Here is a 15,213-nt window from a genome sequence, read left to right as displayed (position 1 = left end):
GTGGTATCGTCTGCGTATCTGAGGTTGTTGATAATCTCCCAGCAAACTTAATTCCGACCTGTGATTCATTTCTCATGATGTACTCTGCATATAAGTTAAATAAGCAGGGCGACAATATGCAGCCTTGTCGTACTCCTTTCCCAATTTTGAACCAATCGGTTGTTCCATGTCTGGTTCTTACTGTTGCTTCTTGAGCCTCGTACAGGTTTCTCAGGAGCCAGGTAAGGTGGTCTGGTACTCCCATCTCTTTAAGCATTTGCCACAGTTTGTTGTGATCCACACAATCAAAGGCTTTAGAGTAGTCAATGAAGCAGAAATAGATGTTTTTCTGGAATTCTCTTGCTTTCTCCATGATTCAGCGAATGTTGGCGATTTGACTTCTAGTTCCTCTGCCTCTTCGAAACCCCACTTGTACTTCCGGTAGTTCTCGGTTCACATGCTGCTGAAGCCTAGCTTGTAGGATTTTGAGCATAACCTTGCTGGCATGTGAAATGAGCGCAAGTGTGCGGTAGTTTGAACACTCTTTGGTGTTGCCCTTCTTTGGAATTGGAATGTAAACTGACCTTTCATAGAATCATAGAATAGTAGGGCTGGAAGGGGCCTACAAGGCCATCGAGTCCAACCCACTGCTCAATGCAGGAATCCAAGTCAGAGCATCCCTGACAAATGGCTGTCCAGCCTCGTCTTGAAGGCCTCCAGTGTGGGAGAGCCCACCACCTCCCCAGGTAATTGGTTCCATTGTCGTATTGCTCTGACACTCAGGAAGTTTTTCCTGATGTTCAGCCGGAATCTGGCTTCCTGTAACTTGAGCCCATTATTCCGTGTCCTGCACTCTGGGATGATCAAGAAGAGATCCTGGCCTTCTTCTCTGTGACAACCTTTCAAGTACTTGAAGAGTGCTATCATATCTCCCCTCAGTCTTCTCTTCTCAAGGCTAAACATGCCCAGTTCTTTCAGTCTGTCTTCATAGGGCTTTGTTTCCAGTCCCCCAATCATCTTTGTTGCCCTCCTCTGAACCCTCTCCAGTTTGTCTGCATCCTTCTTCAAGTGTGATGCCCAGAACTGGACACAGTACTCCAGATGAGGCCTAACCAGTGCTGAGTAGAGGGGAACTAGTACTTCCCGGGATTTGGAAGTGATGCTTCTATGAATGCAGCCCAAAAGAGCATTGGCCTTTTTTGCAGCCACATCACATTCAGCTTCTGATCTACAACAATTCCAAGATCCTTCTCGCTTGTAGTGTGGTTGAGCCACGTATCCCCCATCTTGTAACTGTGCATTTGGTTTCTTTTTCCTAGGTGCAGAACTTGGCATTTATCCCTACTAAATGTCATTCTGTTGTTTTCTGCCCAGCGCTCCAGTCTATCCAGATCACTTTGAATTTTGTTTCTGTCTTCCAAAGTATTAGCTATCCCTCCCAATTTTGTGTCATCTGCAAATTTGCTCAGCATTCCCTGCACCTCCTCCTCCAAGTCATTAATAAAAATGTTGAAGAGCACTGGGCCCAGGACTGAGCCCTGCGGTACCCCACTCGTTACCTCTCCCCAGTTTGAGAAGGTCCCATTGAGAAGCACTCTTTGAGTCCGATTCTGTAGCCAACTGTGGATCCACCGGATCGTTGTTTCATCTAGCCCACTTTGAGATAGTTTGCTCATCAGGATATCATGGGGCACTTTGTCGAAAGCTTTGCTGAAGTCGAGGTATATGATGTCTACAGCATTCCCACGGTCTACAAGGGAGGTGACTTGATCCAAAAATGAGATCAGATTTGTCTGGCAGGACTTGTTTTTGACAAATCCATGTTGGCTTCGAGTAATCACGGCATTGTTGTCAAGGTGCTTCCAGATGGATTGCTTTATGATCTGCTCCAGAATTTTCCCAGGGATTGATGTCAGACTGACTGGTCTGTAGTTCCCAGGTTCCTCCTTTTTACCCTTTTTGAAGATAGGGACAACGTTAGCCCTCCTCCAGTCATCTGGCACTTCCCCCGTCCTCCATGATTTCTCAAAGAGAATAGACAGCGGTTCTGAGAGTTCTTCTGCCAGTTCCTTTATGACTCTAGGATGCAGTTCATCTGGCCCTGGAGATTTGAACTCATTCAAAGTAATGAGGTGTTCCTTGACCATATGCCTGTCGATCTCAAGCTGCAATCCTACCCCTTCAGCCTGTACTTCGCCTTTGCCAGGGGGGTCATAGACCCTCTTTTGGGAGAAGACTGAGCCAAAGTAGGAATTGAGCACCTCTGCCTTTTCTTTGTCATCTGATATCGTTTTGCCATCCTTATTTAATAGCTGAACCACCATTTATTTCCTCTGCCTTTTACTATGCACGTAGCTGAAGAAAGCCTTTTTGTTGTTTTTAACATCCCTCACTAACCTCAGCTCATTCTCAGCTTTAGCCTCCCTGACGCCATCCCTGCAATTCTGTGCTATCTGCCTGTACTCTTCCTTTGTTACTTGGCCTTCTTTCCACTTCCTATATATGTCCTTTTTTGTTTTCAGGTCATTCCCAAGCTTATTGTGAAGCCACATTGGCTTCTTCTGTTGTCTTCCACCTTTTCTTCTTGTTGGAATTGCTTGTGATTGTGCCTTGAGCATTTCCTTTTTTAAAAGCTCCCACCCATCTTGGACTCCTTTTCTCGCTAGCATTGCTTGCCATGGGACCTTACTGATCATTGTTCTGAGTTTATGAAAATCAGCTTTCCTAAAATCCAGGGTACGTGTTTGACTACACTCGGATTTTGCTTCCCTTAGAACCAAGAACTCAAGTACAACATGGTCGCTTTCCCCCAGAGTTCCTGTAACTGCTACTTTATCCACTAGGTCATCTCTGTTGGTTAGGATCAAGTCAAGGATAGCCGATCCTCTAGTTCCTTCCTCTACTTTCTGTAGGAGGAAGTTATCCGCCACACAAGTCAGGAATTTCCTGGAGGGGCCATGTTTTGCAGAATTTGTCTCCCAACAAATATCGGGGAAATTGAAGTCCCCCATTACTACTACATCATGCTTCCTTAAAACATTGGCTGTTTGCTTTTCAAAAGTTTCATCCTTGTCTTCTCCTTGATTGGGTGGCCGGTAGTAGACTCCGACCAGCAGGTTCCTTTTATTCTTTGCTCCATTTATTTCAACCCAGATGCTCTCGATGGGGCTACCAAGCTCTTCCTCCTGTATTTCTGTGCAGAGATATGTATTTTTCACATACAGTGCAACCCCACCTCCCTTTCTGTTCCTCCTGTTCTTTTTGAACAAGTTATATCCTTCAATTGCTGTATTCCAGTCATGAGAGTCATCCCACCAAGTCTCAGTTATACCTATCAGGTCATAATTTCCCTCTTGTATTAATTGTTCAAGTTCGTTCTGTTTGTTTCCCATACTCTGGGCATTAGTATATAGACATCGAAGACCATGTGCTTCATAGTCTGGCTTTCTTCCTACATGTGTCTGAAGACTATTATTGGGTGCTATCAGAGCTGTTCTCTCCGTTGCAGTGCATGCGCCTATGTCCATCGTTACCCCCAACATTACATCTCCCTTCCCCGTAGGATTCAGTTTAAAGCCCACCTGATGAAGTTCTTCATGCTGTGGCCAAACACATTCTTCCCATCCTTTGTGAGGTGCAACCCATCCCTAGCCAACAGCCCATCTTCCAGGAAGTATAGCCCGTGGTCCCAGAATCCAAATCTCTCTCGTCGGCACCACCTTCGTAGCCAGTCATTCACCCGGAGTATTTTTCGTTCCCTTTCTATCCCTCTTCTAACTACTGGAAGGATGGATGAGAAAACTATCTGGGCCCCAAAGTTCTTGAGTTTCCTTCCCAAAGCTTCAAAGTCTGACGTGATCTCTTCGTAGCTCTGCTTGACGGTATCATTTGTTCCCACATGGATGAGAAAAAAGGGATACCTGTCAGTGGGCTTTATGAGTGCAGGCAACCTTTCAGTCACGTCTCTAATCTGTCCTCCCAGGAGACAACGTACCTGGCAAGTCCATGGGTCTTCGCGACATACTTGGGTCTCAACCCCACGCAGCAAGGAGTCTCCCACTACTACCACTCTTCTCTTCTTCTTCTTGTAGGCCTGGGTTTCATCGCCTCTGTTTGACTGACCTTTAGCCTCTTGCTCATTCTCATGCAGGTTCCCCTGTGATTCTTCCTCTGCAGCCTGTCCTCCAGTCTCATCTGCAAGTACCTGGAATCGGTTCCACAGCTCCACTGCTTCCACCAGTGCAGAGTGGCGTCTAGTTCTTCTTCTCCTAACTGTCACCCTTTTCCAAGGAGTATCCTTTTTTCCAGTCTTGTGGCCACTGTTGAGTGTTCCAGATTTGTTGGCATATTGAATGCAGCACTTTAACAGCATCATCTTTTAGGATTTTAAATAGCTCAGCTGGAATACTGTCATCTCTGCTAGCTTTGTTGTTACTAATGCTTCCTAAGGCCCACTTGACTTCACTCTCTAGGATGTCCGGCTCAAGTTCAGTGACCGCACTATCCTGGCTATCAGGGACATTCAGATCTTTCCTGTATAGTTCTTCTGTGTGTTCTTTCCACCTCTTCTTAATCTCATCTGCTTCTGTTAGGTCCCTGCCTTCTTTGTCCTTTATCATGCCTGTCTTTGCACAAAACATTCCCTTGAGATCTCCAATTTTCTTGAAAAGATCTCTAGTCTTTCCCATTCTATTGTTTTCCTCGATTTCTTTGCATTGCTCATTTAAGAAGGCCTTCTTGTCTCTCCTCGCTATTCTCTGGAAATCTGTATTCAGTTGGATATATCTTCCCCCTTCTCCCTTACTTTTCACTTCCTTCTTTCCTCAGCTACTTGTAAAGCCTCATCAGACAGCCACTTGGCTTTATTGCATTTCTTTTTCTTTCGGATGGATTTAGTTGCTTCCTCCTGAACAATGTTACGGACCTCCATCCATAGTTCCTCAGGCACTGTGTCTGTCAGGTCTAATCCCTAAAATCTATTCCTCACCTCCACTGTATATTCATCAGGGATATGATTTAGGTCATACCTGAATGGTTTAGTGGTTTTCCCTATGGTCTTCAATTTAAGCTGAAATTTTGCAAGAAGCAGCTCATGATCTGAGCCTCAGTCAGCTCCAGATCTTGTTTTTACTGACTGTATAGAGCTTCTCCATCTTTGGCTGCAAAGGACATAATCAATCTGATTTCGATATTGACCATCTGGTGATGTCCATGTGTAGAGTCGCCTCTTGTGCTGTTGGAAAAGAGTGTTTGCTATGATCAGCGTGTTCTCTTGGCAAAACTCTATTAGCCTTTGTCCTGCCTCATTTTGTACACCAAGGCCATGCTTGCCTGTTATCCCGGTGATTTCTTGACTTCCTACTTTAGCATTCCAATCCCCTATGATGAAGAGGACATCTTTTTTTGGTGTTAGTAACAATACACTGACAGACATAAATACTCACTCACAAACAAGCATAACAAAAATGTGATTGCAGAAACGGTTGATGTTCTATAATTCCTCTTTTATATATAAAAAGGGTGAAAGCTTTCAGATGAAACATAGTTTTTCAATGATGCAGCAAGATTTTAAAGTGCATATATTAGCACATTAAGGAGAGAAATAGTCCGGGTTTTCTTGTAGGATTTATTTGTTTTATTGAATATATTTTTAGGTTACCTTTCAGGGTATCTGTACTCACAAGGTAGCTCACAACATGATCAGTGACACATAGCAACATATTCCAGATTAATAGAAATGTAAAACAATATCAGTTACAATAGAACAACATTAAAATTAGCGGAGGCAGATAAAATAATCATAAAAGCTCAGCACCATAAAATTATCCAAATGTAACAAGCAAGTTCTTATGGCAACCTGTGACCAATATCCTACAAGTATGAATGGCTAGCTGACTGGTGCACTAAACAGAAGCACTTCACACTATGATACTTCACTGGAGGTTCCACTTGTCCCTTCTATTGACAGTGTCCAGGGGTGAGTGCAATCTTTATGTAGCCAAAATGATGCCATACGTATACAGGATGAGATATCATTAGGCTTGGTAGAACCTCACCATTTACAAAAGTACACAATGGGTGTCTCTCTACATTAAGCAAAAAACCTGCAAAAATCCACATCCTTTCTGGAGCTTCCTGCTTTCAGTTTCTTTGCTGGATTAGGAAGGGCTCCTTTACATGGCAGACACTTAATTTGAACTGAGGGCATGTGTGCAAAGGGGGGGGGGGGCTGTCTTGTTTCCGTAGCTTAACTTCTGCTATACTCTTTTCTCGCAGCCCCCAAGAAACCTCTGACTTACTTCTGAGTAGACATAAAATGTAAGATTGTGCCGTAAGTCTGCAACCCTTGGCACAGTTATGTGGCAGTAGACCCCATTGAACTCAATGGGACTTACTTCTGAGTAGACATAAGATCACCCTGTAAGTCTGCAACCCTTGGCACACTTACTTGGGAGTAAGCCCCATTGAACTTAATGGGGTGCTCTGAATCAACAGAGGACATTGATTCTGAGCTTGGTGGGGTGGGGGATCAGATGTGTCTCCCTTTGCAGGGAGGCATTTTATCCTCTTCTCCCTCCAACTGAGAAATGTGCTCAAGCATTTACATGGCAGACACCTGGGAATTGAGGGAAGTCCTTCCTCAGCAAGACTTGAGTGGAGGCAGGAGTTGCAATTGGCGGGCAATTCTTGCCCTCCCACCTGTCAAATCTGCCCCTGCACACCCTGCTCCCATCCTCAATGCCTCTGTCATCCTGACTGCGCATGCCCCCAGCAACTGAAAACAAATGCCCACAGCAGGCAGACAGAGCTGTTCCTCCCACTATTTGAAAGTTTGATTGGGAGGTCATGGTTCCCCTGTTTTGTGGGTTGGAAAAAATACCACTTTTTTTTTTGCGTTTGGGGAAAACACGAGATAGGCTGGGGAAAATGGAGGGAGATACTCTGGAGGGTAATGGTGTCATCTAAAGAGCCCGCAAACCTCCCTGACAGAGCCACCTCAATAGCATGATAAAAGCTCCGTGTGATGAACCCCAATGTCTTTAGGGTGGAGGGAACCCCAAGGGAGAAACAAAATATGTCAAAATAGCCCAATGCGGATGGAGCATGCTCAGTGGCCACAGAATGCTCTCCATCTGTTGTGGGGAAATGTAAAATTGGGCAGTAGAGGGAATGGAATGGACATCTGAGAAGAGGGCACAGCTGGCTGGTTCAATCACTAAACATGAACACTCTGTTCTGAAAATCCATTTTGCTGGAGGTCCCTCCCTCTTCCCTGTTCATAAACCTGCACGGGATATCTGGCTGTCCACTACCAAAGATAGAATGTTCTTAGCGTTGCATCTCATCTTAATCCTTGTCTTTGCACCTCATCGAGATGTTTGTTTTGAATTCACGAAGGCCTCCTCCTTTCGCATTAGCTCCATTTTTCCTTCTAATGTCTCTCCAAGCAGAGCTGAGGCTGGCGGGTGGTTCAACCCCCTGCGCTGGCAGAGTTGAGGTGTTCCATAACGAGACGTGGGGAATGGTGTGTGGCAACGGCTGGGACTTAGGCGATGCCCGTGTTGTGTGCCGGGAAGTCGGTTGCGGAGATGCTTTAGCAGCAGCAAACGGAGACAAGTTTGGACATGGATCTGGTCCCAGCTGGATGGATGAAGTGAACTGTACCGGGGAAGAAGACAGCCTAAGGGAATGCCCATCAAAAGCCTTGGGAGAGTCCAGCTGTGACCACAGCAAGGCTGCCAGTGTGGCATGTGCAGGTAATCATCACAGGACTGTGGAGATAAAAAGGCCAGTGAATTCCAATACTCCATCTGCCTGCCTTGAGGGTGTGCCATAGAGTTGCACACTTAGCTCTGGGGCAGTAGCACCTAATCCAGAACCAAGTGGGGCCAGCATCTCACAATCTTCAGGCCAAATATCAATCCATAGGCCAGCTACCAGCCCAAGTGCTTGCACTTTCCCCCTTGCAGAAACAGAATTACGAGGCAGGCAGACGGAGAAGGGAAACATGAAACCCAGAAAGGGAAAGTTTTATCAGAACGCGGTGGGTGCCCTTACGCAGTGAGCACAGCAATTGAATTATGTACATGAATTTTATGTGCCGCTCAACTGATATACACCAAATTGTGTATATCTGTACACCTCAAAACAATCAAGAACACTGTATTCTAGAAGGAGAGGCCAAAGACTTTGTGGCAAAGGAGCTGTGCAACAACAGAGCTCCAGTAATATTAAACTTTGCTTCTGTTTATTTCATTAATCTTTCTTAGAACTACCTGAGATTAGATTAGTAGATGGCCCCCATCAGTGTGCTGGAAATGTCGAGATATTCCACGAGAAACTCTGGGGAAGTGTTTGTGCCAAGGACTGGGATCTTTATGATGCCACGGTTGTGTGTCAGTACCTTGGCTGTGGCCCTGCCATCTCTGCTGCACACCATTCTCGTTTTGGAAGTGGAACTGGTCCCGTCTGGCTGGATGGCGTTGACTGCACAGGAACAGAGACTGCCATCAGCCAATGCAAAGCAAAAGCATGGGCGGATCACAGCTGTTTCCCCAGACAAGAGGCTGGGGTTGTATGCCAAGGTGAGGTTTATTCATGCACATTCAAAACTGAAGGACGAGGCGTGGGATGTCCTTATCCCAGTATTTTCTATTAGTGCGAACAGTAAAAGAATGCATCATGAACTGCTGGACAAACAAGTAGCTTACTTTAGGTTTTCTGCATGAAGGTTTGTAGGCAAACCGTACTTTGTCAGATGCAGTAATGGATAGAAGCAAGATTGGCTGGTCAGTTATAAGCAGGTGGAGAGTGAGCGCTCTGTTTACATTTAAAGAGACTACGTATCATTGTAGATGATATCACTGAATCACAGATATATAAGGATCCAAATGGCCACCTCGTCCATCCTGTTCCTGTGGGGTTGGATATTCATCCACCATCCCCACAAAATGGAAAGAAAAGAATAAAAACAACCCAAGCAATCCAGGGTTCAGTGTGCCACGGCAGGTTCTGGAAACAGAGACCTTCAGGCCAAACCGCATCTGCAGAGATGCAAGGAGCTTTTCTACATGAGGCTGTTAATCTCCAGGCAGTAGATAGTAATGATAGAATCCCCCCTACCGCAGATGACTCACAGATCCCCACACAAACCAGCAGCCCATCCTCTGGCCGATGGAGGTGCAAGTAAGGGCATCGCTAAACTCGAAGGCTCTGAATGACTTTAGCTTCGCAGCCAGAGGTTGAGACCCCCAGAAGCGGGGTGGGCTTCCCCTTGGGCCCTCAGCAGTCAGTTAGATCAGGTATCCCTTGCATCTGGCATGCAGCATCTGGCATGGAGCAGGGAGGGAGGCACTTGCATTGTTGCGGAGACGCCCCTGTGTTGCAGGGAGACTCTGGTGGAGGGACGAGGGCCACGAGTCACTTCACCTGAGCTCGAAGGGCTGACACGTACCTGGGTGAGGGGGGGGATCTCTGGGAGGTCGTTCCGCCTTTCCTTGTCTCCCCCTCTACCTTCCTGTCTTCTTCCTTCTTCCTCCTGCAAGGGATGAGGACCATGGGGCTGAGCTCCGCCAACCGACCTTGAGAGGGACGTCTCCAGCAAAAGGCTGTTCCCAACCCACCGCTCAAGTGTGTTTTGTCTACACCCGTGCCTATGGATGGGGGGTGGGGGGCTGATCCAGGCTTCAGAATCCTCAGTGAATTGATGAGTCATGTTGACTCCGCCTGTGCCCTGGGCCCATCCTGTCCTCTGATGCTGTTTCAACCAAGAAGAGAGGGGACGGTCGGCTGGGCCCAGCACATGGCGAGCCTGCAAAAGCGGCCTGGCGCTGGCTGCTCCAGGAGGACAGAGCCCCCATGGAGGAATTCAGCTGAGGATTCAGCCCCCACCCCCAAGGATTATGGCCTCTATAGCAGTGGACAAAAAACTTCAAGGTTGTTATGCTGACACAGCGTCAGAGATGCAGTGAACCTGTTCCTAGATGAGATCAACAATCCTGCAAACGGGGGAAATAACAAACAGACAAACAGGACTAAGCCCAGGAGGCCCAGACACTGAGAAAGACGTCAGTGCGGCTCAGAAGCTCATTCCACATCTGCCTCTCACTTCAGCAGGAGCTCCTTTCTTCTTTCCTTCCTGCCCCCTGTGGCAGACCAGGGAAATCTTTCATATTTGCACCATCCAAGCCCTGCTGCCCAATTTGGACATTCCATCATCAACTGCCTCCAAGAGAATTCCGGAGTTTAAGCTGGGATGCCAGTGGCTCACGTCACACAGTTTGGTCCCCTGGCCCGAGAGTATCAAGTGCATCTGATCTCTGAGGTTTGCCCGATGAGAACCAGCAATGCCGGGCCGTCGCTGATTGATCCGTGGCACCTTTTATTGAAGAGAAAGGAATCCAGACAGAGAGTGCCCGTGCTAAATGTATGGCTACGTCCAGGGGTGGCTCGTGGACAGTCGGACTGGGGGGCAGAGCAAGGGTCAGCGGGGCGGAGCCCTGGGCTCACTGGGGGTGGCGCCACGGATCGCCCTGGCAAAGGGATCCCCGCTGTGCTGAGGGCCTATGCATCCTTGCCCAGCCCCATTAGCCAGAGCTGGCTCTCCTGGCTGCAGCTGCTGCAACAGTTAATGCATTATAGACGGCTGGGCAGCGCAGCAGGCACAGCATTGCCTAGAAACGCTACGTGGTGCGACAGGCTGAAGGGCACGAAGATTGGCAAGGCCATGCAGCATCGGAGTTTTTAAGGCATTACATGGCGTAGTCAAGGAACACAAGGAGAGGGGCCTGGGGAGGCAGAAAAGCTGGCCAGCCGGGCGGCGTACAAGCATTTCTCAGAAGGAACGGAGTCCTGCCGCGGCCCAGACCCCACAGAGGCAGCGGAGCACCAGACAAAGGCCATAGCTGCTTGTGGGTGGGGAATCCATTCAAAGTAATCTGGATGAATTTACTCTACTACAAGCACAGAATAAATGCATAAAGATACATTTAATGTGAATCCCCATTTTTTAAAACTTGAACCACAATCGCAGCAATGAAATTTGAAAGCAGACAACTAGTTTTCCTTGACCCCAGATCCACTAATGAATTTTGTAAAGCCAAGAACTGTTGAAGTACAGAACTACCATGGAAGGAATCCAGACAAAGGGATGCCCATGTTAAATTTACAGCTATGTCTTCCTCTTAGCCTTGTAAAAAAGGGTACTGTAGAACAATTCTCTTCATAACAAAGCCAGGTATGGCATCAGATAAAGTATCAGAAAGGCAACAGTAAAACAACAATAAAGTAAAGTTACAATAAAATTACATCCAGATTGTAAAAACAACAGGTGTGTTTTGAGAAAACAGCCTCACAAGACAGGATGGAATGAAGACATGATCTTTGTGTCACAAACAAGCCGGCAACATGTCAAGGGAGGCGAAAATGTTTCTATAAGTATGTTACTGTTGTTTATCTTGAAAAGACACTTTGAAGTGTAACCATCTTATTTACAGTAGATCTACGAAGAGATAGGGTTGACATGCATCCGTGAGATTATAGAAAAGAAGCATAGATAATGTGGCAAAAACAGTCTAAACACATTTGATAGCTTCCAACAAGTATATAAGGAGATTCTGAACACGCAGCAGCGGAGCTGTCCTCTTGGATCAGCTTCCCCACGTGTTGCCTGTAGAATCAACCTGGTAAGCTTGGTATTGACTGTCACTGAAACTAACACTTGCTCTTGCTTTGGTTAGAAGACTTGGATGAAGGTGTGGTTAAATGTGTCATGTGTTTGAATCTATGCATGTACAAGCTTTCTATTTAGTACTGTCATGCTGATATTGTTATAGTAAAACAGACAAAAGACTAATCTTGCCTGAGCGCGTGTTGCCTGGAAAGAAGAATTCTGTATAACCCATATTGAGACTGACGTATCACGCTTGCTGTATGATGGTATCTGGCTGTGTGAGGAATCTGCAGTAAACCTGTAATCAGGGGTTGCCAACGTACTGACAATATATTTTGAGAGACCCTCTGAGCCAGGGCAAAATGCCACATCCCTAAAAACAAAGCCAGTCTCTCCTTTAAATTGGAAGGCAACTGGGGTAAGATAGGGGAAAGGAGAGGGAAAGCAGACTTCTGAATAGGAAAGAGGGAAAGCGAAGGGAAACCAGTGGGTGAAATACATCCCAGGTGGACTGCTCCAAGTGGGAGCCCATTATCAGAAACAGTAATATTCAAACTCTGGGAGTCGGTCCCAGTCACATCCTTTCATTTCCTAGTATCTTGATAGAAGGCAATTCCTTATTTCCTTCCTCCCCACCTCTCCAAATCCCACAGTTATCCATTTTAATATTTAAGCTGACAAGAGGAAGGTGCAAGATGAGCAAAGAGAATGCTCTTTCACACAACACACACACACATCTCATGGAACACACTGCCATGGGGTGTTTTGATGTCCAAATATGGCATTTTAAAAAACCTAATAAATTCATGGAATTTAATAGGTCAAGATGTGAGTATTAAAAATGACAGTGCACCTCTGACTGATTAGGATTCAGGAACAAACCGAAGGGGATGTGTGCTGTCCTACCGTGATTTGAACCTATGTGGGGAATCTGGCTGGCTGCTGTCAAAGATCGAGTCTGGGAACTACTGACGACATTTAGAGGCAGTCCTCAAAACGTTCCTTATTTTACATTCGTAAAGCCCCATTGCGTTGATGTCTACTGCAACTGACATGTCATTCATTGCATTCTCTCTAAATAGGGATAAGGCTGGCTGGTGGTTCCACCCCCTGCATTGGCAGAGTTGAGGTCTTGCATAACAAAATATGGGGGACAGTGCGTGGCAATGGCTGGGACTTGAACGATGCCCGTGTTGTGTGCTGGGAGATGAATTGTGGAGACGCTATAGCAGCAGGAAGTGGCACCACGTTTGGACAAGGATCTGGTCCCATCTGGTTGGATCAAGTAAGCTGTACAGGGGAGGAAGACAGTCTAAGGGAATGCCCATCAAAAGCCTTTGTAGGATTCATCTTTAACCACAGCAAGGATGCTCATGTGGAGTGTGCAGGTAATTGTCATAGAACTAAAGAAATAAAATTTTAAAAATGAGTTAAATCTGCCTGCTCTAAGAATGTCATATATTGATGCATACTTTGCCCTGGGACACTAGAATAAAATCCAGAACTAAGTGGAGGTAGCCAACGTGCAAACTCTAGGTCAAATACGTCACTTCAGAATGGTGCTACTGTCCTGCCAGTTATCAAGGGAAGTGTCTCCCTTGCAAGAAACAGAGGTATCAGAAAGACAGAAGGGGAAGGCTGGAAGGCAGTGACAGTAGAAAGGAGAAGTAAAGCATCCACAGTTGGTGTGAGGATTTGGAGGGAGGGAGGAATTTGTGCCAAGGCCCCTTGAAGTAGATGTGTATGTGTTTCCATGTCTCTGAAGTTCTATAGATTGGCTAAGAGGTTATGGGTCTCTTTAAACAACCAGGGCATTTTCTTTTTATTCCCCGCAGAAAGCCCTTGTATCCCTCCTGACAGAAGGGTGTTTTGAAGTCTGCAGGAGCTTTTTAAGGGTTAGGGTACTTCAGTCACATTGTATGGGAAGACTCACTGGCAGGTGGCTTTTAGGAGAGGTCTTCAGAAATGAATCTCCCTGTTTCTGCCAGAGAGCAGCCTAGGGAAGCTGCTCTTGAAATTCCTCTCAGACTCAAACAGCAGGTGGCTCAGGGCCATCACATGAGCTGCCCTACTGGGGTGTGGAGGCGGGGATCCCATCCTATATTGCTGTTACTCTCGGTAACTGAATCTGTGATGGGGGCTAAGACTGAGACACAGGCTGCCACCCTGAGCTGCAGAGCAAGGGGAGAGAGAGATGGGGGAGGGGCTGGGTCTTCATGAGCCCGGAGTGGCAAATGGGCCACTTCCTGAGATATAAGGGTCTACAACTGAAGGGCTGTTCAGAAGAACCCCCTCACCTGTTCAGTAGACACCTGAGGGGGAAGTGGGAATTAGGGATGAATGAATCTGCCAATTTCTGTTTCTCTCTGTTTCTCTGTTTCTCAGTTTTTCTGTCTTTTGGTTCGTCCCATCCCTACATCATTTTGAGATTGGGGGGGGGGGATGCTAGCATAAAGAAACCTTATGCATTTTTATGTGCATTTATTTATTTATATCACTTCTATTGATACCCCTCCTAGGAGTGGTTAAAAATGCCACTCCTGATACACACATTTTTGTATGCAAGTTTGCCTAATATACATATCTGGAAGCACTTTTTTTCTAATATAATGCATTTTTGAGAATGATTTTCACTAATATGTGCATGTTTGTGCGCACTCTTCCCTTCTGTAAGGAATTATAATTTCAGTGTGTGTATAGGTCTGAAAGCGTGAATTTCTCCCCAGTCCCTAGCAGGAACACGCCTGCTAGCTTTGCCATTGAAGGCCGAGCTATCTGTGTCAAATCTGAGAAAAATGACCTGCTGAAAGTTCTTCTTTGTCATAGCCCCAAAGGCGAAGGAAGCAACTTTGGTCTGGAACAGCAGACCAGAAGCTCTTTCAGTGATTTCTCGGCATTCTGCTACTTGGGTGTCTGTGGATCTGTTAACAGCAGCAGACTTTGGAAGCAGTGGGATGAGAGGGCCCACTTATCCCCTGGCATCAGGGGATACACTTATCTGCCACAAGGATGGATTTGAGGCTTCCTTTATGGGTATATAAAGCCGTAAACAACATAGGACCAGGATACGTGAGAGACGGCCTCTGCCTTCCCTACCTGCCTGGTCACTGGGTCATCAGAGGAGGCACCCCTGGCAGCAATGCGTGGGCAAGTTCTCCATTTCAAGTCCACTCCGGCGGGAGCCTGCAGTGCACTGGCTCCCGCTGCATGGGAGGCCCTGACTGTTGATGTCAGGCAGGCAACGGCCTGGTGTTGTTGTCAGTGCCTGGGGAACAGATTTGTATGTAAAGAAGTCTTCCATGATTGACCAGCCATGGTTTTATTGGCATACTTTGATCCTAAATATTTTTATTCTACATGTTGACGCTTTATTCCTTTTGTGTCATTGCCCGCTGCTCAGGAATCTTGTTAGAAATAGAGTGGTATATAAATATGGTATAATGAATAAATCAATACATCTGTGTCTCATTAGTGCCAGTTGCTCCTGCCTCCACCAGCACCTGGCAGTTAGGGGTGGCTGTTGCAGGGAAATCTGGTCCTTTTGGGGCTCATTAGATTTCCCT

The 15,213-nt window shown here is 46.4% G+C and overlaps 1 protein-coding gene across 1 annotated transcript in view; it reads left to right on the top strand.

Annotated features, from left to right (window-relative positions):
• The window catches only part of LOC146342050 (antigen WC1.1-like), a 101,229-nt gene that overhangs the window by 6,306 nt on the left and 79,710 nt on the right, over positions 1 to 15,213 (top strand). The window contains exons 4-6 of the mRNA XM_084805537.1: positions 7,431 to 7,736; positions 8,250 to 8,564; positions 12,733 to 13,038. Of these exons, the coding sequence (XP_084661663.1) occupies positions 7,431 to 7,736; positions 8,250 to 8,564; positions 12,733 to 13,038 (927 nt within the window). The remainder of the gene's footprint in view (positions 1 to 7,430; positions 7,737 to 8,249; positions 8,565 to 12,732; positions 13,039 to 15,213) is intronic.

Source organism: Heloderma suspectum, chromosome 6, assembly GCF_057233095.1.
Source record: "Heloderma suspectum isolate Gila_16-S chromosome 6, 16-S_ref, whole genome shotgun sequence".
In the NCBI taxonomy this organism is placed as follows: Eukaryota; Metazoa; Chordata; class Lepidosauria; order Squamata; family Helodermatidae; genus Heloderma; species Heloderma suspectum.
The sequence above is the reverse complement of the archived record's forward strand: the minus strand, read 5'-3'. Positions and strand labels throughout refer to the sequence as shown.